We start from the raw sequence: 26,376 nt of genomic DNA on the forward strand, positions 1-26,376 counted from the left end.
ATATGCAAATTTATATGCCCAGTGATCAATGGCAATGAGAACCATTCACAGAGAGTTGAGGAATGGGTCCAATCATAGCATTGTAAGTAAGTAAAAGATGTACCATTAAGTGTAATTTGTGTACACAAATGTGTCCATCTGTGTAGACATTTTTGTTCAGACAGGGGAGAGAGGTTTTTACCTACTCCAATCGACTAACTCCGTGTCACTGGAACTGGGTAACATATGCATTTTTCAGATTGTGGGAACAGAGCTCCGGCAGGAAGACAGCCTTTTCTTCGTCTGCCAGCAGACTCTGAACATGCTCTCCTTGCTGAACCATAAGGCCTCGGCCTCTGGTCCAAGATGGATGTTACCTTTTCACATAAATGGCTTCCATAACTCTTTGCTCAATCAAGCTTTGGAGTTTGAAAGCCACAGAGACTCATTGCTATTGATCAATGGTTACACATATGTCAATGATCGTGAAACCGACCTCATATTAGCAGTGGCATTTGTTTTGGTCATAATACAAATGAATCCAAAAAAAAAAAGCTTTGAGGCTGAATAGCAAACAGTAAAACAAACAGAAACGTTGGCCTGGTTTAATTTGACAACTTTTTAGCTGTTACAAATGAACTTAAAAAAAACTGGTTTCTTGTGTAGAAGTAACATTACATAACAGTGCGCTATACAAAAGTACTGCTTGCTGAAGGCACTTGGATGAGTGATGAAATATGTCTCCCACTGAGCACGCCACATCCAGATGAACAGAATCCGCTTTCTAGGATATAACTTAACTCATGGGAATAACATGTTTCTGTGTTTGGATACAAATTTCTGTACTAAATTTACAGCTATAACATATGAAGGGTTAGCTGGATGACAAGATGAGCGTGCTTTTATAGCAAAGCTCTGACAGTATTGGTGATCTTACTTTTATTTGCTTATCTATAATCTTTGATTTGACTTTTCTATATTTTTTATTATGTTTACATTTGTTTATGTTTGTTTGAGCATTTGCTTTTGTCATTTCCTGTTTTTTGTTTGTTTTGTTTTTTATTGTATTTGTATAATTTATTTTTAGAGCATGCTATGGTAAATCTGTTTGCTATGGCTGGCTGCATCTGTCTAATAGAATACTAGATAATAAAAGTGCAGTTGTGGTCAGAAGTTTATGTAAACTCATTATAGTTATTTGAGACTTTTATTTCTTTGAACTGTTTTTTTTCCAGGATGGAATGATCTTACAGCACGCATCTTTATTTACTTTAAATTTGTATTGCTCATGTTTGGGTTTATTTTGGATTTTCTCTAATCTATACAGGGTCAAAAGTATACATACACGTTTAAAATCTGTATATATGCATTCAGTTAAGTCTTTTAATAAGTGGTGTTGAAGATTCCACAATGATTTTTAATTTGACGATGCCTATTAAATTCTCTTTAGTCATCGCGATTGACTACAACTGGTAGTTTGTCAACATAAAAAGGACTTGTTTGACAGTATTTACTAGCTTAAGAACTTCAGATACAGGGTATCATTTAATTTCAAATTTGTTGGAATAGGTCTCCAATAGATATTTACTAAAATAATATAACATACTGTGAATAATTGTTTTTCTAGGAATATACAAAAAAAAGACACAGGTATCGAACTCCAGGCCTCGAGGGCCGATGTCCTGCAGGTTTTGTGTCTTTGATCCAACACAGCTGATTCAAATGGCTAATTTACCTCCTCAGCATGTCTTGAAGTTCTCCAGAGGCCTGCTAATGAACTAATCATTTGATTCAGGTGTGTTGACCAAGGGTGAAATCTAAAACCTGCAGGACACCGGCCCTCGAGGCCTTTAGTTCGACACCCCTGTTCTAAGACAACAGATCAGTCCAGTACTTCTATTTTATGAGAAAACATAAGTGAAGCTTTCACTCTTCCAATTGTCTTCTTGAATGTGGAGTTCAGAAAGTCACTGCCTAGATGGATAAAGCCCAAAGTTTCTTTGCATTTCATCAGTAGCTGTCTCCTCTTTTGTCACGCCGTTTTGTATCCGTTTTAATTTGTATTCCTTGATTATTGTTATTCATGGTTTTGAGTTTGGTAGATGGTTTTCTGTTCATATTAAATTTATTGTGTTTTTTAGCTTCTAGTTACGGTCTCTGTGTCCTCCCTTTGCTCCACATTTCATTTCTTGCCTCCATGTTCCCTCTGTCTCCCCAGTCAGTCATGTCTCTCTGGCTACGTTCACACTGCAGGCAAAAGCGCAAGTTTGTATTTTCTCTTGTAATCTTAGGTTAAAAAAAATATCTGCAGTTCTTGAGGGAAAAAAACTTTATTTAAAAATCAACTTTATTTAAAATTTAGATATTTATCTCATTATTTACTGGTTAACAGGAATAGAACTACAAGTTAAAAATGAAAAAGCATGACATCTTTGAGACCACAAACAAAGATTCTTTACAGTGTTCACACAAAACAACCTCTGAGCACTATATTTTTTAACACCAGACACTGCCCATCACCTGCTAATAGCATCCCTGTAGTGAATAGTGGAATACTTCAAGAAAACCTGCTCCAGAGCAGAGACTCAGGTGATGACATACCTTTCACCACCACAGTATCCTATTAAAACTGGTGTCTGTGTCCACGTAAAAGTTTAGCACAGATTTTTTAATTTCTAGCAAATTAAAAAACAAAACAAAACAAAAAAACCCTTTCTCAGTGTACTGTCGATGTGTCCACTTTAAAGTTTAGCACGGATTTTTTGTTTGCCTCATTTGCACTTCAGTCCTAACGTGTTCTTTCCTGTAGGATTGTCTCATTCTCAGAGACAAAGGAGCAACCCTCCTTCAGGTCACCCTCTTTGATGAATGAAGTCATTACAAAATGGCCTCCTCGCTTTCTGGATAAATGAACTGTGCTTGGCGGTGGTGGATGGATCTGCATTGCAGTCATTAATTTGTCAGAGTAGTGATGCAGCGCTCACAGGTGTTCGGGTACTTACCGATACATGCTATTAATCCACTGATTCTCCATTTCACACTATTGATTCAAAGTCTCTTTCCTGTTTTCTACACTCTGCAACGTAATTCACCTTGAAATGCATTCATCCATCCTGTGTTGTTATTGGTTAGACATTAAGAGACTTTCAGGGGAATGTGGTATACATGAGGAAATAAAAACTACTAATTTAAACAAAAATTTAGTAAGAAATTCAATCATTTTTTTGATCTAAAAATCTAAAGTTTTGAAACCCCCCTTTTTTTAAAACAATGCAGACATAATAATAGTAAGCAGATATTTAGAAAGCAATTCATGTTTTAGATTTAAATAACTAGGCTCTAATACAGTGTCTGATTATTATCAAATTACTGAACTTACAAAAAGCAAACCTCTAAGTGAAGCATTCCTATTATGTTCAAATTTTGTGTTGATCACTTTCTGTAAGTCTAGTTGTGGAAATCTTCACGTACAATTTCATCTTGGACGTTAAACTTGTGAGGAGGTCAACTTTGATGTTGAACTGACCCAAATTTCATGTCAAAGACAGATGCTAGTGCTGACAGCTTGGTCTCTGCCCATGATCCTGAGACCAAAAAAGGTTTTTTCAAGAGTAAGAGTCAAAATCCAAAGATGCTGCATTAAGTCAGGAGCACGACTGAGCTCACACTTAGTTTTTCCAAATTCATGGAGCTATGGACCATGAAACTGTCCTCCATCCATCCTCTTCTGATTTTCTTCATTCATCAGCTCCTCAAGGTACTCCTTCCATCTTTTTAACACAGTATTCTCACTGCTCATCTCAATAGCCACATCGTTAATCACCCTAATCTTCTGCACATCTTTTCCAGCTTGATACAAGTCCTTTACTCCTCAACATCACATACAACTCAATATAAGCCTTTTCCTTTGTCTTTGCTACCTCTCTGTTTCCCATACGCCTAAACTCCCAGTACTCTTGTCTACTTTTTTCATCTCTTTGGCTAATCGACTTTTTCTTTGCTTTTTCCTCTTCCTTCAGATCCTTTCCTTTGTTTGGTCATACCATACCAAGTCTGCTTGTCTTTGTTCCTTTTTCCAGAGGATACATCAAATACCGTGTTTCCCTCAGCACTTCAGGGGTACTTTCCCAGTCATCTGGTAAATGGCCTGTATTTGTATAGCGCTTTACTAGTCCCAAAGGACCCCAAAGTGCTTTACATATCCAGTCATCCACACATTCACACACTGGTGATGGCAAGCTACATTGTAGCCACAGCCACCCTGGGGCGCACTGACAGAGGCGAGGCTGCCGGACACTGGCGCCACCGGGCCCTCTAACCACCACCAGTAGGCAACGGGTGAAGTGTCTTGCCCAAGGACACAACGACCGAGACTGTCCAAGCCGAGGCTTGAACCAGCAACCTTCCAATTACAAGGCGAACTCCCAACTCTTGAGCCACGATCGTGGTAACCACTCAGAGCCCATCTCAACTCCTCAATGAACTCTGTGCAATATTTTTCCTTCCGCTTCCACCAATTTATCCTTAACTTTAGAAATCAAGAAGAAGGCGAAGTCATCCTACACACTACAGATGATATTGCTAGTATACATTCAATATGACAACAAATGATTTTTCATTTATTCCTATTAATGATACCAGGAACAAGAAAATACACTCCATTTCCAACAAAGGCCAGAAATCTTTATAGAGATTTATATTTTAAATTACAACCATACTAATCTTTGTAATTTTTCCTAAACCTAAATTCTAATAATAAGATTTTCAATAAAAATGAGCTGCTGAAGCTGAACTGTTTCCTCCTCCTGAAGGATCTCTCCATCTGGATAGAGGTGTGAGGGGATGTAAGAATGGCTGAGCAATGCTACTGTTGTTCAGTAGGAAATTGGTTTGATAATTGGGGACTCACAGGCTATCACAATCACACCACTGCTCCAATGGGCGAACTGATTACCAGGTTATGTATTACAGGCCTCTACAGTCTTTCATTTTCTTTGTGTTTCCCCAGACATGGCTCAGAGTGTGTGTAATTTAGTGCCAGGAATGAGAGCAAGAACTGAAAGACTGGGTCAGTAAAGAATCACTTCAAACAGCAGGAATATCCCTGCAAGTGAAGTGGTGTGTGTGTGTGTGTGTGTGTGTGTGTGTGTGTGTGTGTGTGTGTGTGTGTGTGTGTGTGTGTGTGTGTGTGTTTTCCACATAGTGCTGATAACTCAGGTCATTCTATTTTACATAATATATTAGAATATATTATATGGCATGTCATAAGCTTTGTTCATGCTATGTCATGCTACATTAATTATGCACACTGCATTAGATTACCTTTATGTTGCATTTATTGGCCACAACATTAAACCCACTTGCCTGGTAAGTAACCCTCATGCTCCCACAGCTGCTTTCACTTGTCCAGATATGCACTCTGCAAGACCTCTTAAAGATCTACTGTAATAGTATTAGCAGCACATCCTTTAAGACCTTTAGGATATTTAATAAGATTGTGATTGGGGGGATTTTTAGGTTAAACCTCTTATGTTCTTTGTTATGTTTTTGAAGGAGATTTTTATTGTTGTTGTTGTTGTTGTTGTTGTTGTTGTTGTATGCCCAAGAGAGAAAAAAATAACCCTCACAATAAAATCTAGAAAAGAATGTCTACAAAAAAAAAAGAACCAAAGTGTTCAAATGGCCCAGGCGATGTGCAGACCTCAACCCAACTGAAATATTGTTGCATTTAAACAGATGACGCAAACCTCAATGAACTGAAACAATTTTGTAAAGAGGAGTGGACCAAAATCCATCTATCACTCAATGATGACATTGTAAAGAAAATGGTTACTTTGAGTTATTGCTGCTAAAGATGGTTTTACGAGCTGTTGAATTATGAGCAAAGTTTTAAACTGGACTCCAGTTTCTTTGAAAACCTTTTCACATGTCGTTAGCTGTAGAGTGTAGAGTGACTGCTTTTGCCTTTCATTCTGATCATCTGGTAAGGCCCAAATTACCATGATATTTATGCACATGATGAGTGCATGTAAATGTCTGACTAATGTTCATCTTTATTTATTTTTACTCTTGACACCTTTTCCTCACATTTCCTTTGCATAATGAGAAACATTAAATTATTTTGTGTTGTCCACTTATAGTGTTTAATTGAAAACACATACAGCTGTTAATAACAGATGTTTGATGGTCTTCTTTCGACATGATCCAGAGTCACACACATCTGACTGAAAATGCTGGACAGAGGTTAACTATCACAGAACCCTTGTTACTCTACATCTGCTGCAACATTGTTTTAAAGGGTTATTTCACCAATGTTTACCATAAAGCCCTTGGTATTTCTTGTTATATTTTGTATGTGTATCTTAATAAAATTGTCAATGTTCTGTAAAGACTGTGCATGAGTAGCTTGGTATGTTCAACAATTATTTACACTCTATGCAAACACTGCAAACTCGGAGTGCCATTGCAGAATATAGATTACAGATTATGTAGAATTTTCAAATACAGTTGTGTATCTGCACTTATTTCTTCATTATTAACAGTAGGAGTAAAAGGAGAAACATCAACAAGAATAAAATCATCATTTATGATAAAGGAGATGGGGGGGTTGTTCAGCCATAAGATGCTGATGAAAAAACACAAATAACGTAAAAACTTAAAATTGAAGCTCAAGCATACTTACCTCTTCTTCCTCTTGTCGTCCTCCTCAGTTCGTATCATCACGAGTCGACAGTGGTGTGAGATGACTCCATGCTTAGAGGATGAAGGCTGTAATCTCCTGGTCAATCAGTCAGGCTGGACCTGTACTCAACCAGGAGGCAGAGTGAAAACCACCACGGTGAGAAAACAAGCTTAGCTGACAAATACAAACACACTTACCACTGAAAAAATGGTGATTTGAACATATTTGCAAAACATACTGGAAATTGATTTCACCACTTTAGCTGCATGTAGTAACAGAAAGTATAGAAGCAAAACCTGTTGTATTGTTCAAGGAGTCATCCTATTTTTACAAAACTGTGAATCACAGAGTTTAAGTAAGCTCCAAACATGGGAACTTAAATTGTAAGAATGAAGAAAGCTGTACACCCTACCTCAGGTGTGCAGTCTTTATTGGTGCAAGTTTACTGTGAAGGAGGAGCTATTTTTTCCCCCCAGTTGTCAACAGCCTTCCAACAGATGTAATTTGGAGTAATCATTTTATAATTTTTTTCTCTTTTAAATACCTTATGAAAAACAAATTCCCATATTTCATACACAGTTCAGCTTTGTTGTCCATGAAAAATATAATGTCAGGTTCACCGTGAGTCTTGTCAAAAGTAATTTTGAGAATTATATTAACAATCCTTGAGCAGAAACTGGAAAAAAAAAAACAACCCAACAATAATGAGTTAAAACAGGGAACATTTTTGAATTAATATAACTTCATTCTTCCCATCTGAATGTTCATTGGTCTAATGAAGATCTAAATTTGTGTTGTTCAGGTTTTTTTTGTTTAATTCATTACAATCTTCAGCTACTTTTACCCATGTTTTTGTAACAGAATGAAATTAACCTGGTTCAACAAATTAAGTTTCTGTTTATCGAGTTTTTAACAAGGCTGGTTAAGTAGCAGCACTCAAATGCATGATTCAGAAACACAAAGGGTAAATTAAAGGTAGTTTCATTAAACTAAAAAGTCCAAAACAAGGAAAATCCAAACTTCACAGCAGAGAGCACAAACTGCAAGGGAAGACACAACCACAAGGCACTACATTACAAACAATATATACACATCAGGGAAACACCAGGGAACATAGCTGAATGGAATCTGATTAACGAGACAAGGGGACCCAAAACTAAACGCAATCCACTCGAGATGAGGGGCTATCAAAATAAAACAGGAAGTAACAAAGACTGAGACCAGTAATAAAACATATGAACGTGATACAGTGACAGGCAATAAATAAACATGAAGACATGATTGACTGACGAGACAGAAAGGGAAAGATGATGATAACAAAAGGCTACATATAAAAATACAGACTGGAACCAAAGGGAGACAAACATAATCCATGAACCAGAAATATAGATAACAATCTCAGAGGCACAAGGAGGAACAAACCTCAAAAAAGTTCAAAGAGCTTGAACATAAATCCTCTCTTACTGTAAAAAAATAAATAAATAAAATAAAAGAAGAATGATGCGTCCACAATAAATTTCAAATCAATGGGTCAAAGACTCAGCACCATGATAGTTTTTCGTTGTATGATTGTTGGGTTCATTCAACTTTTCCTGAGGTAATGTCATTCAGTACCATGGAGACAAAATAATTTAAGACCAAAGCCTTCTAGTTTTTGATGCCCCGTAGCTCCTAATTATAGCTCTTGTAATTATTTCCATTTTTAACAGTAATTTCAACAAATGCTGTTCAGTCTTTTTTTCCTTTTCAGACAATTGCAGGCAAAATATTTCAGCTTTCAGTACTCACATGTAATGTTTGCCAGAAAATTCATTCAACACTGATTTTAATCTGTCTCTCTTCTTACTCTTGTCCCATTGCTTTCCACACCTTTGTTGTAGATACACTATTTACACCAATGCTGTCATTTTTTCCAGTAAACCTTTTATGCCTTTAAAAATAAAATAAAAAACCCAGAAAAACCATAAAAGATCCTTAAAATTCCTTCTCCATTCAAGTAAATGAGAAGGCTACAGTAAAGAAAAGTTGAAACAACCTCCTTTTTAATTTCCGCTCCCCTGACCACATTTTTAATGCTAAGCAAACAAAACAATTATTCAGATCTGCACACTTTAAAGCACCTCAATAGAATTTGTGGCAAATCTAGATGAGCATAAACATGTTTTACAGTTAAAGAATATGAAACTGTTAATGCTATGAACCTTTTAAAAAATTAAAGCCCCTTCTTAATTTTAGAAAAATAAAAGTATGCTCAGAATATCTCTGATTTTAAAAATGTTAAATGTTGCCAGTTAGCTATTGGAGTTCATGACCATGTTAAGATAAGCCTCAAATTAAATTTGCTTTTCAACCTTTTACAATAGAAATGTCAATTTCTGTTTCTCTCCAGATGTTTTAAACCAGTTTAAAGGAGAAACATCACAGTTTTAAATATTTAACACAAAAACCAAGACGGAGGTCATTTTGAGGCCATTTTAAAAATAGTGTAACTCTCTGCAATTAAACTCCATGATCTCGTTTCATTACTTTTTCAAAAATTGAATTATTCATTATATAGTGAATTTGGGGGTAATAGGGATAGAAAGATGACAATGTCATTTTGACCATATAGAAATTGGTATAAAAAGGTAATTTTGCCTAGCCAGACTGCCTAGCCACACCTAGGTTGCTGGTTGCACAGAGCAGCAGGGGAGCCATAGATGAAGTGAGCAGAAGTCGGACAGGTTTCAGTCCCAAACAGGAGAAAAGCTGAGAGGCTCAAAGGCTGCCGACTGAGGTGCAGCACTGTGGATGCTTAATGAAAGAGAAAGGCTGCATATCCAATGAAGCACAGGCAGTTGTAGATGGTGTGAGAAACTTTTACTGTTGTACTTTTACAGTAAATAATGTATTAAAATGTGTCCTAATTTTGAGGTCAGTTTTAAAATGCAGACAATGACCTGTTCAATAAATTTAGCAGTGAGAGTTTTTCTTCATTTATTGTTGTAGTTTTTTTTTTTTTTTTTTTAGTGTAACTAATGCCACCTGTTATCCAAAATTCACTTTTGACTTTTCCATAATTATCTTCTTCTATATCAATTATTTAGATGTAAAATTTGCTTATTGGTGAATTTTACATACATACAATACATATTTACCTTTATGATGTGTAATGAAATAACCATTCGTGAAACCTACGACATTTTCAGAAACTTAATCTTTAATACTTATTTTGTCTAATCTTGCTTATGAATAGAAAAAATATGAAAATTAACAGCTTAACGTCTTCAAGAAATGACCTCTTTGGCATTACAGTTGTTGCTATGGGATGGGATCTCTACATCAAGCATCCCACATCAACCCTCTCCATGTTCTCCTTCACTCCTGCACATCCATAAACCTTCCTCCTCCTTACCAGCTGCATATTCAACATCCAGCCCTCTGCACATGCCCAGACCGTCTCAACCCTGCCTTTCTAAGTTTGAGTCCTAACTGCTCAACCTGAGCTGCCCCTCTAATATTCTCATTTCTAACCTTTTCCATTGAGGAACTTTTACTTTACAGCCATAATTTTACCCTCAGATCACAGAGGAAAAAGTTTTCTTTCTAACAAGGTTTTTTTTTTTTTTAAGCCAACAGATGTAGACTTTTTGAACTGGAGGAATGTGAGTGAGGGGAAAACTACCTAATATATCTTTATTATATTATATTATATTATATTACATTATATTATATTATATTATATTATCATGGACTTTTGGAGAAAGACGGAAAGCTTTTTTTTATCTAATTTATCTCAAACATGCTTACAAAAAACAAACATACCTAGAGAAACTTCTTGGGATCTTCCAAATTTGTAAAACAGACGTCGGGCTAGCAATTTTGCAAGCCCTGTATCTGATTGAGGAATCACTCATCTTTGGAAAAGAGAGTTTATTACAGAGAAATGGCTCTTTCCAAAATAAAAGCTATACTATACGCTTCTTCTGGGCTATATTCTCAGCAGCATATTGTATGTAGCGGGTCAGGGCTGTTCGGGGTTCTGTTTGTACAGTTATGTTTTGTTTATGTTGCCATAGTGACGGGTGACGCCCTCTTGCTGCGACGGTGTGTCCTTCGGGGGCAGAGGGCGCCCTGTGTGTTGTTGTTGTTGCTGTGCGGTTGCTGCGCTGAGTAGTTAGCTAGCGGCAGTGTTCTTCTACAGATGTCAATAAACGGCTGTGCTCCCTGGCTAGCTCACGGGAAGCAATACCAAACGACACCTCTGTCTCCTCCTTGTCTGAGCTCGCCACATTGGTGTCAGAAGTGGGATGATGGTGGCACCCCATGTTCTGACCCTAGTGACTTTTCCCCGCCGGTCGTGACCGGCCGGTGCGCCAGAAGAAGGCACCTGGACATTTGCAGGACTTTGTGTGGGGTAATGGGGTCGTCGGGGACGACTGACCCCTTAGGTGGGGGCTATGTAGCGGGTCAGGGCTGTTCGGGGTTCTGTTTGCACAGTTATGTTTTGTTTATGTTGCCATAGTGACGGGTGATGCCCTCTCGCTGCGACGGTGTGTCCTCCCGGGGTCAGAGGGCGCCCTGTGTATTGTTGTTGCTGTGCGGTTGCCGTGCTGAGCAGTTAGCTAGCGGCAGTGTTCTTCTGCAGATGTCAATAAAGGGCTGTGCTCCCTGGCTAGCTCACGGGAAGCAAGACTAAACGACACCTCCGTCTCCACCTTGTCTGAGCTCGCCACAATATTAAACATATCAGGTCCCCATAAGGAGAATCATGTGCTAACGGCTGTCTAAATGACTCGGGTAAAGTTTGTAGCATGCATGCTTGTTGTTTTTGTCTTCTTCCACTTGTCTTTGCACTAGGATGATGTCGGTGTAAATGTGCAGTCATATTCGTTGTGTTCCCACTAGCGCTGTCAGCGTTAATCTCGTTGAAATGACGTTAACGCCACAACACGGCAAATATCAGTGCGTGGGGCTAAACGGCCAACACATTAACGAGCTAACTGCGCTAACACACTAGTGCGTGGCACATCCAACATATGCCATGGTCCTGGGCCATGTGGGCCCAGTATTCTTAGTTTTCATGTATTTTTGTATTTCGTTCCTTATTTAGGCCATGTTTCCTGAGTTGCCCTGTTGTGTTGTTCCCTAAGTGTTTTCCCTTCGTGACTCTTACCCCCTGTGTGCCCCTCTGTGTATATTGGAGCCCTCGTCTCTCTTTGTGTTTTATTCTATGTTTTCCCCAGCCCGGTGTTTTCCCCGTGCTCTCTCTCCTCCTGTCTGAACCTCTGTACTTCCTGTTTTACTTTGCCCGTCTCCCGTTAGTGTTGCGTTCACTCCTGCCGTGTCTTGTTATGATTATCAGTGTCACCTGTGTTCCCCGTGTGCTCCCACTTCCATCGTTAACCCTCTGTGTATTTATGTCTGCGTCTTCCTCAGTTCTGTGTCGCGTTCTCCCTCATGCTGTGTGTGATTCCCCCTGTGTTTCCTGGTGAGCTTTATGTTAGTTTTTCCCAGATTAGTTTTTCCTATTATCTTTTGTCAGCAATAAAGCTGCATTTTGAGTTTATCCCCTGAGTCCGTGAGTTTGCATTTTGGGTCCTCATCCTGCCTGCCACACAGCGACCATGACAACATACTGTTTTACTTTAGTCAATGACGCGCCTACCTTCAGGGTCATACGTCACATGAAAACCAAAATAATTCCAAACGCCAGATCTGAATGAGGGTGGGGGAGGTTCAATTTTCCATGTTGCAAGGAGAGCTTAACTTCTGTCTCGCTAGCTTGCCCTGCGCTCTTCCTTCTGACGATGCTGTCTGTGTTGAGCGCTCAGTGGATCTGCGCTTGACAGTGCAGCCTAGGCAGAGTAGTCGAACGCAGATTCACTGAGCGCTCAACACAGACAGCATCGTCAGAAGGAAAGTTGATAAAATAAATTACAAATTTTGTATTGTTCGATACATATGCGTACCGAACCGAAAGCACTGTATCGAACGGTTCAATATCCATACGAGTATCGTTGCACCCCTAGTAGAAAAGGATCCTGGTGTAGAAAGTAATATTAAATATATTCTAACAACAGCTTATCAAGCTTAAACGTGCTGCTGTTGTTCAGCCGCTGGTTTCCTCTTTCTGGTGCAAAGTGGGCCAAAAACAAACAAGAGAGATGGACTCGCGACAGAAAAGCCGATCAGCTGATCATTAAGCAGTTTCATGATTGGAGAGGGAGAAAGAGAGAAGAGGCAGTAGCTCCATAAATCGGTTGTTAAGCTTAACGTGGGAATGCTGTACAAACATTCAGAGATGGACTTACACACTTGCTTTACTTCTCTCGGGGATAACTTTGTCGGAGATGAAATGCCGGGTTGCTAGCGAAGCTCCAAATGCTCAACCAGACCACTGACAGGTCTGGCAGGCCACAGCCGCTCTATCACGTGATGCATACTGCTCCGAAGTGCTAAGGTTATGAGGCGAGCTACAGCGTGTTGCAAGTTTTGTGAGGTGCTTTCCTGATATTTAATGGATCGGATTACATTTTTTATTTCTCTCTGATATCCGATCCAGTAATTTAGGTCAGTATCGGACTAATACCGATATGTAATATCGGATCGGTCCATCTCTAGTTAATGCCAGATAAGGTTTTGAACTCTGCAACTATTGAGTCAACAGAATGTGGGTGACTTTTATGCACTTTGGGTCTCAGCACTCTTTGATCCTATTTTGTAAATTTTAATGGTCTGTCACTTCATGGCTGAGATGGTCCAACAGACTTCCACTTTGCAATAATACCACTAATAGGTGATTTCAGAGTATGTAGGAGGAAGGAAACTGACTTGTTGCAAGGGTGGCATTTTATGTGCCAATGGGTCTAAAAAGAGCAGAATTCAAAGATTCAGAGTTGTAGCCCAATACCTGTGTCCATATAGGGTAGCTGGACTGATGTACAGTGGGGCAAAAAAGTATTTAGTCAGCCACCGATTGTGCAAGTTCCCCCACCTAAAATGATGACAGAGGTCAGTAATTTGCACCAGAGGTACACTTCAACTGTGAGAGACAGAATGTGAAAAAAAAATCCATGAATCCACATGGTAGGATTTGTAAAGAATTTATTCGTAAATCAGGGTGGAAAATAAGTATTTGGTCAGTAATGTATTTTAGTAATGTATTTTAAACTAGCGTGTAACACAGTTAAGCTCATATCTGTCATCTCTGTCACTTACAGGTGCAAGCTACAGATGACACTGTTATGTTATTAAGACATGAAGATTTGTAGAGTTAATCTTGTTTTATTGCATCTTGTAATAAAACAAGTTTAAATTGCAGGGGCACACACAAGAAACAATATACAGATTTCACATTATAGTCGGAGCATTTGAATGTAAGGATATGTGGTTACAGTTTGCTGAAGTAATGTATAAGATAAGATAAGATAAGATAACCTTTATTAGTCCCACACGTGGGAAATTTGTTTTGTCACAGCAGGAAGTGGACAGTGCAAAAGTTATGACGCAAAAATTAGAATACAATAAGAATAAATACAGTACACAGCTGTACAGAATAGAATAAAATAATATACTATATACAGTAGAATAAAATAGAATAAAAATATACAATAAGATAAAAATAGAATACGAATGCTATATACAACTGAGTAAAAATACAACGATGCCAGAAAGGATTATTGCACTTAGTGTTGTATGTTAGATGACCACTGTAAGTCAATAAGGAATGAAGTATAACTAACCTGCAAGTCTACTAAACAGTACAAGATTGTTTTAATGATTATTTTTAGAGGGTTTTTTTAGAAAGTTTTATATTTCTGAGAACTCTGCTTTCTAAAATTTGTCTGTATTTGTTTCATTGGATCTAAGAAGCGTAGTAAAGGTCTCCATCTCAGCTTCTACTTATATTATGTCAACTGCCTGGATCACCGTGTTCTCAGTGAATGGCGGATTTTATTTCTTTTCTGTTAATTGTGTATATATATATATATATATATATATATATATATATATATATATATATATATATATATATATATGTATATATATATGTATATATATATATAGAGGAGGTGGCTGATATCCAGAAATCCTACCAGCTGGACTGAAAGACAGCACAGAGGCACTAATCATGGCAGCACAAGAACAAGCTCTGAGTACAAGATCCATAGAGGCCGGGGTCTATCACACCAGGCAAGACCCCAGGTGTAGGCTGTGTAAAGATGCCCCAGAGACAATCCAGCACATAACAGCAGGGTGCAAGATGCTAGCAGGCAAGGCATACATGGAACGCCATAACCAAGTGGCCGCCATAGTGTACAGGAACATCTGTGCCGAGTATAACCTGGAAGTCCCGAGGTCAAAATGGGAGATGCCCCCAAGGGTGGTGGAGAATGACCGAGCTAAGATCCTGTGGGACTTCCAGATACAGACGGACAAAATGGTGGTGGCTAACCAACCGGACATAATGGTGGTAGACAAACAGAAGAAGACGGCCGTAGTGATCGATGTAGCGGTTCCGAATGACAGCAATATCAGGAAGAAGGAACACGAGAAGCTGGAGAAATACCAAGGGCTCAGAGAAGAGCTCGAGAGGATGTGGAGGGTGAAGGTAACGGAGCACTAGGTGCGGTGACTCCCAAGCTAGGCGAGTGGCTCCAGCAGATCCCGGGAACAACATCGGAGATCTCTGTCCAGAAGAGCGCAGTCCTGGGAACAGCTAAGATACTGCGCAGGACCCTCAAGCTCCCAGGCCTCTGGTAGAGGACCCGAGCTTGAAGGATAAACCGCCCGCAGGGGCGTGCTGGGTGTTGGGTGTTTTTATATATATATATATATATATATATATATATATATATATATATAGCAGCTGGATAGCGTAGTGGTTAGACTACACGCCTTTGGAACAGAGGATCGCAAGTTCGATTCCTGCCTGGGGCGTCTGTATCCAGTAAGGGTCCTAAGGCTAGACCCCCTATGCTAAGCAAGCCTACCGCAGACATGAGCGAGACAGATAAATATGAAGGCATGCCGGCTCGGACGTCGCCCGGATCAACAAGGTCCGCGTCAGGTGTTGAGGAACCAGGGCACCCTGACGAAAAGTGGGCTACTGGAACAAGAAGGCATCGGTGGGCAAGGGACGAAAACAGGGCGTTGTTGGAATGCTACTACGCAAGTAACCCCGGCGGAAGGGGCTACATGAATAGGATGAGGGACCTATGGATTCTTCGATACCCAACATCCACAATGACGGCGAAACAACTAGTAGCTCAGTGTTCCAACATTCGAAAGAAGGGACTGCTCTCACAGCTAGAGATTGACGAGGTACAACACAAATGCTATGGCAAGGAGGAGTCAGGACGCCAGGTCAGGGGGGAGATATCATCACCCCCACCTGAGATTGGGTACATAGCCCCAAGTGTGATAGGAGAAGGATCGTTGAGTGCGAGAGGAACTGACCTGAAAAATAGGATTATGGCCAAGCTTGAAACCTGGATCCCCCGTAGCCGGTTACCAAGATTACGTGAAGTACCCTCAGAAGGTCTGCTAGATGATGTTAATGCAGCACTACGGGCAATACCTACAACCACGATTACCGACACTAACAAGCTGATCTACAATACGGCAGCAGTGATCAGTGAGATGCTTGGCTACAAGTTGAACAGCCACAAGGGGCAGTACCCTCCATGGAGAAGGAGGCTAGAGGCCAAGATCAAAGTAGCACGGAGGGAGGTTAGCCAACTAACGGAGTTGCAGAAAGGTGCGACGAATAAGGTGCCTAAGAAATACAGCAAGCTGTCCATACCTGAGGCCTTGGAAACTGCCAAGCAAAGACTCACAGCCTTGGCCAGCCGCTTGAGGAGGTACACCAGAGAGATAGAAGGCAGGAGAATAAACCAGCTGTTCTCCACAGAACCAGCAAAGGTGTACTCTCAGTGGCAAGGGAACAATAAGAGAACAGCACCACCAAGGCTGGAGACGGAGCAATACTGGAAGAGCATATGGGAGAAGGATGCAACCCATAACGGCAATGCTCAGTGGCTAGAGGATCTGAGGGCAGACCACAGCGACCTCCCTGAACAGGGTCCAGTAACCATCACAGTGGCAGATATCCAAGAAAGGGTCTCCAGTATGAAGAGTTGGACAGCACCAGGGCCCGACATGGTTCACGCCTACTGGCTGAAGAAGCTAACTGCACTCCACGAGCGTCTGGCAGCACAAATGAACCAGCTGCTAGTTAACGAGAGACACCCGGAATGGCTAACTGAAGGCCGGACGGTCCTGATCCCCAAGGACCCCAAGAAGGGACCGGTTCCCTCCAACTACCGACCAATAACCTGCCTCAGTACTACATGGAAGCTCCTGTCAGGCATCATATCGGCTAAGATGAACAGGCACATGGGTCAATACATGAGCGGGACACAGAAAGGAATTGGCAAGAATACCAGAGGCGCAAAACACCAGCTACTGGTAGACAGAACAATCAGCCGAGACTGCAAGACCAGACTGACCAACCTGTGCACTGCCTGGATTGATTACAAGAAGGCCTATGACTCAATGCCCCACAGCTGGATACTGGAATGCCTAGAATTGTACAAGATCAATGGGACCCTAAGAGCCTTCATCAGGAACTCAATGGGGATGTGGCGTACAACACTAGAGGCCAACTCCAAGCCCATAGCACAAGTCACCATCAGGTGCGGGATCTACCAAGGAGATGCTCTGTCCCCACTGCTGTTCTGCATAGGCCTGAACCCCCTCAGTGAGATCATTAACAAGACTGGCTACGGATACCGACTACGGAACGGAGCAGTTGTCAGCCACCTCCTGTACATGGATGACATCAAGCTGTATGCCAAGAGTGAACGAGACATCGATTCACTGATCCACACTACCAGGCTATACAGCAATGACATTGGAATGTCGTTCGGACTGGAGAAGTGTAGTCGGATGGTAACAAAGAGAGGGAAGGTAGTCAGAACTGAGGGGATTGAACTACCAGAAGGCAACATTGCAGACATAGAGGACAGTTACAAGTACTTGGGGATCCCGCAGGCGAATGGGAACCATGAAGAGGCCGCTAGAAAAGCTGCAACCACCAAGTACCTGCAGAGGGTCAGGCAAGTCCTGAGGAGTCAGCTGAATGGTAAGAACAAGATCCGGGCCATCAACACGTACGCCCTGCCCGTGATCAGGTACCCTGCTGGGGTAATAGGCTGGCCAAAGGAGGAGATAGAAGCCACTGACATAAAGACAAGAAAGCTCCTTACCATGCATGGAGGGTTTCACCCCAAGTCCAGCACCCTGAGGCTGTACGCTAAGCGGAAGGAAGGGGGCCGGGGACTGGTGAGTGTCAGCACCACAGTCCAGGATGAGACAACGAACATCCAAGAATACATTGGGAAGATGGCCCCAACTGACCGAGTGCTCAGTGAATACCTCAGGCAGCAGAAACCCAAGAAAGAGGAGGGAGACGAGGAACCATCATGGAAGGACAGAGCCCTGCACGGTATGTACCACCGGCAGATAGAGGAGGTGGCTGATATCCAGAAATCCTACCAGTGGCTGGACAAAGCTGGACTGAAAGACAGCACAGAGGCACTAATCATGGCAGCACAAGAACAAGCTCTGAGTACAAGATCCATAGAGGCTGGGGTCTATCACACCAGGCAAGACCCCAGGTGCAGGCTGTGTAAAGATGCCCCAGAGACAATCCAGCACATAACAGCAGGGTGCAAGATGCTAGCAGGCAAGGCATACATGGAACGCCATAACCAAGTGGCCGGCATAGTGTACAGGAACATCTGTGCGGAGTATAACCTGGAAGTCCCGAGGTCAAAATGGGAGATGCCCCCAAGGGTGGTGGAGAATGACCGAGCTAAGATCCTGTGGGACTTCCAGATACAGACGGACAAAATGGTGGTGGCTAACCAACCGGACATAGTGGTGGTAGACAAACAGAAGAAGACGGCCGTAGTGATCGATGTAGCGGTTCCGAATGACAGCAATATCAGGAAGAAGGAACACGAGAAGCTGGAGAAATACCAAGGGCTCAGAGAAGAGCTCGAGAGGATGTGGAGGGTGAAGGTAACGGTGGTCCCCGTGGTAATCGGAGCACTAGGTGCGGTGACTCCCAAGATAGGCGAGTGGCTCCAGCAGATCCCGGGAACAACATCGGAGATCTCTGTCCAGAAGAGCGCAGTCCTGGGAACAGCTAAGATACTGCGCAGGACCCTCAAGCTCCCAGGCCTCTGGTAGAGGACCCGAGCTTGAAGGATAAACCGCCCGCAGGGGCGTGCTGGGTGTTTTTTTTTATATATACCTTTATGTTTCCTTAAGTGTTGTATTGAAGGCAGCCATGTGGTGGCAACCTGCAGGGGGATTTATCTATTTTCAGTCACACAGGGAGAAAATGACAGGAGTAAATCACAGTCTACTCACTCAGAGAAAAATCCAGTTCTCCTTGGAGAGAAGGGAATCCATTTACTTAGGATGTGAAAGTGACACAATGCAATTTAGAAACTGAATATTATGGGGTTTTTCTCCCCTTTTCTCTTTCAAACATAAAATAATACAGCTGCTTGTTTTTAGCTTATCAGCAGTAGACACTTACAGGGATTGACTTACAAAGGTAGATATAGAAAATTCTATATCTCAAGTGCACATTATCCAGTCTGTCCCAAACTTGACATGCTTGACGGAAGTCCAAGTCTGGAGATGTCTATGTGCCAATATTAGGTAACACTTATGGCACCATGTAGTGGTACAGGAAATCAGCAGAAGGCGATAATCATCCCATGTACATCAAATTTTCATTGGTGGTTCCACAGATGATATACTGTGGCATGGCATATAATTAGTAGATATTCTCCAGCAACACCTAGTGTTGGGCTTAAAACACTCACATGACAACATGAAACTCCTCGCCTACAACCCAACCGACCTGTAATATGGATAGAGTGCAGCATGAGTGGATGTGCACAGAGAAGCGAGGGCCTGATAAATGCTGTTTGCAACTTTAATTTGAAATTAATATTTTTATGAGAAGCATATTGAAGTTTATCATCATCATTATGCAAACAAAATGACTGAGATAAAATGATCATTTTGCCACATTCAATTTTGAATTGTGAATTATAACACCCTTTACATTTGATTATTACTTTTGCGATAATCCAGTAGCCCTGTTTGGTTTCAGACAGTGATAAAGAGACAGCATTTAAAGTTTTTACTGCAGCTTTTTTCTCATTGGCCATCAGAAATGATGAATTTCATGGAAAGAGTTGGTTGTAATAAGGGTATTGTGTCAGCAGTGTATTTTGGCCTAACGCAAGAAAATCCAGTTGCTGAGTGCACAAGGACGACTTTCTGAGCTCAGTTGCCTCCTCCACCTACAAGAAATCTGCCATGCTTACTCTGAGTGCAGGCAACAGATGCTCTAAATGCACCTTCACTTGATGGTAATCAACTGTGAGCAGAGCATTTTAAGAGCAGTTTGAATGTTGACGTCATTTCAAAGTTATACATCATTCTCAGTGTAATCTGATTCCTCCAGCTCTTTTAGAATTCCAGCGGCAGGATGGACATGAATAATTCAGAGAAGAGCTGTTCAGAAGTAGTGCCGCTGCTACTTCATCGTCACTTCGTTGTGAGGCTTCAGCTAGAAGCAATTACAAAAGGGCTTCTTTTCCAAAGTAAATATCTATTTTCACTAAGTTTCATGTTCTCCTTTATTTGGGGGGGGCATGCCTGCTGTATGAGATTTATTCTGGTAATGTTCAGCATTATAAGCAGTTCATAATTCTAGTGATGCTGCTTTTCTTACTGTCAGAAAATCTACTAAAAGGGCAAAAAGTATCAATGAAATGATCTAACAAAAGTATTGAATTGCATTAAATGTTTAGGAGTTACAGCGATTCTTATACAGGCAATAAGGAATTCAGTTGCTGATTTCATGCTGTATTTGGTTTTATTTTCATTGACTGTTTTGTTAGGTTTAAACACCATAACTGCTTGGTAATGATTAGGTAAGGGTAAGGAAAAGATTGTGATCTGGTTCTCAGTAGGCCCAGACATTGAAGAGTTATGATAAAAGGTACCCATGAAAGCTACGCCAAAATTTGGGATTATAGATTACAGAAATAACGTAATGTAATAACATAATATTGGAATCTTGGAATCTTGGAATTCCACCCTCACAGTTCAGTCTTGGGCTCATCAGATCAGATAATGTCTTCCTCATGCTCATAGTTCCTCGTAGTTTTTTAAAAAGCAATTTGACAAGCTGCCATATCGTTTTACTAACAAGTCCTCTCCCTGTGGTGGCAAGAATTGCTGTTGAGATCCTTTAATCAGGTTCTCTCATCTCTTCAGAGAACTTCTGAATGTCTGTTGACTTGGAGACTTGGAATTTCTTTCTTGATCAATGGCCCCTCTTTATGTCTCCTAAAAGAGAAATATTCCTAATGTTGCTTAAATCTGTCCTCTAGGTCTCCTGACACTGACAACTACAACAACTACAACTCACCAGAAAGACAGGTTCCCATCATCCATTACCCATCATCAGCTAGCGGACCATCCTCTCCAGCTTCAGTTGCTGAAGACCAATCACAGAACACCGCAGCCTTCAGAGTCGCAGGTCAAAGCACCAGCACTTCCTGTTTGATGCATCGGTGAACTCTGGAAACTGAAGCTTAAACTTCTTTTGGGGAAAAACAGTGACTGTGTTCATTTTCCAAGAGATTTGAAAAGCAATTTTAGTGCATTGAATGGATATCTTTTTTGTGGCACAAAACTCTGTTTCATTTTTACATACCAAAGATGAACAGAGCCCACGAAGACATGTTTTTGGAGGGGATGAGACATTCAGAATGCCACTATACCTACTATATCTTTGCATAGAAATGAAAATATTGTATAATTATCTACTACATGGCTTAACTAAGAAAAGTTTTAAAAAAAAGTTATAAAGAGTTATTTAAAAAAAAAAATGTGTTTCTGGATGAAGAGAGATGAAGCTGTTGTTTCTGTTGAGACACTCTGGCTATGTGCTGGACATCAGTCTGGTAGAGAGGATAAAAAATCATATCTGACATTTTTATGATAGAAACATCAAGACTTGCACTTTATGTAGACATTTGAAATTTTTTGTTTTACAGATAGAAATTTCCATCGACCAGGCAGGAACACTTTGAGTGTGGTAACAAGTAGAAAAATATACAGTAACTGTTCAAACTGATGCGCATACTTAAAACAATGGAACTAAGTGAACCTCAGACAGTTTTTATAGTACTTGATTTTGAACCTCTTTGGGTTCACTTTTATGTTATATCAGACATTACAATTGTCAAAGATTTCAGTTTTATTGTGCAGGTAACAACTGAGGCAGTGATGCTGATAAATGCATGGAACTTCAGCAATGTGAACTCACCTAATTTAATTTAGACATAAATTAGGTGATTAGCCTAATTTAATTTATGTCTAAATTAAATTAGGACATAAATTAAATTAGGCAGCACGGTGGCATGGTGGTTAGCACTGTTGCCGCACAGCAAGAAGGTCCTGAGTTCAATTCCAACATCAGGCCGGGGTCTTTCTGTGTGGAGTTTGCATGTTCTCCCCGTGTTTGCGTGGGTTCCCTCCGGGTACTCCGGCTTCCTCCCACCGTCCAAAGACATGCAGCTTGTGGGGATAGGTTAATTGGATAACCCAAATTGTCACTAGGTGTGAATGTGCAAATGAATGTGAGTGCGAATGGTTGTTTGTCCCTGTGTGTTAGCCTTGCGACAGACTGGCGACCTGTCCAGAGTGTACCCCGCCTCTCGCCCTATGACAGCTGGGATAGGCTCCAGCGCCCCCCGCGACCCTGAAAAAGGATAAGCGGAAGTGAATGGATGGGATGGATAAGTAACATCAGATATTTCAGGAACATAATATTGTCTCTTCAGATAAAACAATGCAGTGTAGTAGCTCCCGATGGTTACAGGTCACTATCCCTCATTAAAAAACCCCATCAAACTACAGATTTATAGAGGATTCCTGGCCATTCCACCAGACTACATTGTATATTCTTCTACATTTTTCTATATTTGGCCAACATGCAATTTGCAATGACGATTTCAGTTAAGCAAGGAATTTCATACCACACACTATTTCTGTTTGAGAGCAGAACACATAAGAACACAATAGATTTTCAAGTTCCAAAGTTAACAGTTTTATACATTGTATGTTAGTAGAAAGCCATGCTTGACTCATGTTTGAAACCTGTTGTTATTCAAAGCTTGGTCTGACAGTTATATTGTTTTTAAGCTGGGACTGAGAAGGTGTTTTCATTTTGACCACTTTCTGATGGGTTACCTTTCAAATACTTACATATCATAAGTAATACTTAAAGTAATAACTGATCATTTGTTTACATCAGTTATGAAATATTACCTACATTTTTCCACGTACTGTCATTAAAAATCAAGTTGTGCATTAAGCCAATAAATCTACAGTAGTAAACAAAAACTGGTTGACACCAGCTCTTTACAGATAGCAGAAGACAAATATGAAGTGTTATGTGAAAGAGATGTTTCAAACCTGGGCAAGCTAATTTATAGGAATTAAAATCAGTTATTATACAACTATACACTAAGTAAAAAAAAGAAAAAAGCAAAAACAAAAAATAAACAAAAAAGTGACATTGATTTATTTTCCCCCTTCAACAGCTAAATGTATACCAACTCTAACAATTCCATGTTTCTGTAGGTCATCGCCTTATCTCACTCTTATTCAGCAATGGGAAATTAAGTTGTTGTTCCCTTGTTCTGTCCTTATGGAACCATTTTTTCACTAAATAGAAAATGCAGTTTAATTGCCTATCTTCCCAAATGTTTTCTTCTGGTGACAAATTAAATACTTTTATATGGAAAATAACAAGTGCAGGGAACAAATCCGCAACTATCTCAATATTCACTATTTTTAGGGTCTTGACCAATGTTCCCTCTAAGCTGCGCACGTGTGCAATTGCGCACTGTTTGCACGATCTCTGCGCAGAGAAAGTCTGTGTTACGCACACAAAAAGAATTCTAACCTGAATTGAAATTAAAGTAAATATGTGCTAGTGTTTTAGCTAGCAAAGCGGTGTGGCTGATGTGGAGTGAAGCCACGTTAATGACAATGTGTACAACCATTGGAGATGTGAGCAGGACAGACGGAACAATTGACGGAGTGTGTGGACTTTATACCAGCTTTTAAATTGTGTTGATAGGCCACGTAAAACCAGAGTTATGATAAAAAAAAAAATGCAATGTTTGGTTTTCTTCCTGAATACTATCGTTCTTTATATTTATTGCGGGGGGAAACGGTAAAAACGGCGTTTTATAAGGAAAACGCTCGAAAGCGCTCTCCACCTGTGAGCAAAGACGAAACCAAAACACCCCACCCTTTCCCATTGGTCGAAAAATGTACCATGTCGACCAATCAAAACATGGCATTTAGTTGTTAAGAAACGGGAAGTTTTAGGAGTGACAGCGGTGTTTTGAGTTGTGAGAGATTTGCAACGTTTAGCGCAAATCTTGTGTAGTTAGCGTGTAGTGTAGTCAATAGTTTTGTTGTGTGTGTCAGAACAATGAGGCGACTGCTGAATGTTACAGGTGTTACAGGAGTGATACATCTCCTGCTGTCAGGCCTGCAGTGTTGGGAAGGTTACTTTTAAAATGTATTCCATTACAGAATACAGATTACATGCCCCAAAATGTATTCTGTAACGTATTCCGTTACATTACTGAATGACAGTAACGTATTCTGAATACTTTGGATTACTTAATATATTATCATGCTTTTTACAACAACGTGAATGTACTATTGCTGTGTGAGTTATTACTATTACTGAAGGTCCGCGACTCCGAACTGTAGTAAAGGGACCTCTGACTAATACGGCGGGGTCCCTGTCGGCTCGTAGCCGAAAAATAGCTTTACTTTGTTGTGTGGGTCAACTTTTCTTGCGAGAGACAGAGAGAGGCGTTGAAAGACTGCTCCAACGGAACTTATTGTTTTCGGAGGAAAACACGAACACGGTGTACAGTCGAGTCTTAATAGCTTACTTACAACTGGGCTCGTCAGGCGCTCTTCTTGGCTGCAGTGGTTATTATTATATTTACATGCTTCCAGCTCCCGTTTTTCCTCGATGACAACTCGTACCTTTCCACTCCCCTTTTTCTCTCTCCCTCCTCGCGCTCACAGACACATAACGTGTATGGCAGTCCATTCTCCCTGCAACACGGACTACACTGCCCATGATGCTACATTCTTTAGAGCTATGCTTGTAGCATTCTGCCTGTTAGCTTAGCACAACAACAACAACAACGAAAAGGCGCTCTCTCACCCAGGAAACACACAGTCGCAGAGAGAGAGCGAGCGTCGCCCTGTAACCATGGCAACCGTAACGCTGCCGCCTGGAACGAAAGAATGTAGCTGTCAAACAAAACCCAAACAGTCCTGACCCGCGACAATATGAAACAGGAAAGTACCGCAGTGTAATCCATTTATTTCAACAAAGTAACTGTATTCTGAATACCACCTTTTTAAACAGTAACTGTAACGGAATACAGTTACTCATATTTTGTATTTTAAATACGTAACGGCGGTACATGTATTCCGTTACTCCCCAACACTGCAGGCCTGCAGGTATCATGTTGTTCTCCTTTATCTCATAGTGGACAGAAATTTTTTGGAGTGGCACAAAGAATTTGTGTGGCATCAAATTTGATGCAGAACAGCTGATTGTTCTGTAAATAGTTCGAAATGTTTATTTTAAAAAAAAAAAAAAAACACCTTGGCTGCATTTTTAGGTAAACAGCTGCAAAAAACTTTGTTTCCAAAACTCAGTAACTTTTTTGAAGAACTATATAATTAATTGCCCAACATTGGTCATTATATACTTTATTTGGCAGACAGGGTTACAGGACTCTCTCCCAGACCACAGACTCATAATACAAGTCAGAGCTCTATTTAAAAAAAAAAAAAAAAAAGTTGTGTTTTCAAAATTGGAGTTCAAGTTATTTTTACTTCTAATAATGTTAACATACTACACAGGTCATGAATGTGGCAGCACGAGGTGAGAATAAAGTAAATACTCTTCGCAACGGGAACAGACGGTAAAAGCAAAGCAAAGCAGCAGCACTTCAGTTAGCGTGGCATTGCGTAAAACTAAGGCCCACACTTCCTGCAAAGCATAATAAGTTATTACTATAAAAGAATAAAAGGCAGAGATTGTAACAAAATTGAATTACGTACCGAGTAAACCGCGTCATGAAACATGAGCAGAGTGGGTCATAGGAGGCTTCTACAGCTATGACCTAAAAACAATATCTGTTTACCACCAAGTAAGGTAATGTACACACTACAATGAGTGAACACCTACCAGCCACGATGGAGGCTTCAGAATGATCTCTACAACACCAAAGGGAAGTCAGGTGACCAAAAAGGAGATCACAGGTAAGCGATCCAGGAATGCTCAAATGGCCACTATTTATACTAGCGCCCCCTAATGTGCCAGGCTGAAAGTGGGTTGAACCAAGGAATAATGTTCATCCTGCCACATGAACAAGATTTTTTTTTAATTTTCATTGTAAGTGGGCTAAAGCAGTTAATTAAAAGTAGTCTAACAGAAATGTAAATGCTGTAATTTGATTATTTTAATAAACCATGTAACTTGGATGGATTCGATGCTGGCGTGACCACAGTGCACA

General features: G+C 40.5%; 1 protein-coding gene across 2 annotated transcripts in view; it reads left to right on the forward strand.

Moving 5' to 3' along the window:
* LOC101483792 (chemokine-like protein TAFA-5) overlaps positions 1-24,758 on the forward strand; it is a 48,189-nt gene extending 23,431 nt beyond the window's left edge. For both annotated transcript variants that reach the window (XM_004556290.5, XM_004556289.3), the window contains exons 3-4: positions 6,690-6,817; positions 21,133-24,758. In XM_004556290.5, the coding sequence (XP_004556347.1) occupies positions 6,690-6,817; positions 21,133-21,141 (137 nt within the window). In that variant the 3' untranslated portion in view covers positions 21,142-24,758. The remainder of the gene's footprint in view (positions 1-6,689; positions 6,818-21,132) is intronic.
* The last annotated feature ends 1,618 nt before the right edge of the window (positions 24,759-26,376 follow it).

The sequence above is a fragment of the Maylandia zebra genome, linkage group LG7, assembly GCF_041146795.1.
Source record: "Maylandia zebra isolate NMK-2024a linkage group LG7, Mzebra_GT3a, whole genome shotgun sequence".
Lineage (NCBI taxonomy): Eukaryota > Metazoa > Chordata > Actinopteri > Cichliformes > Cichlidae > Maylandia > Maylandia zebra.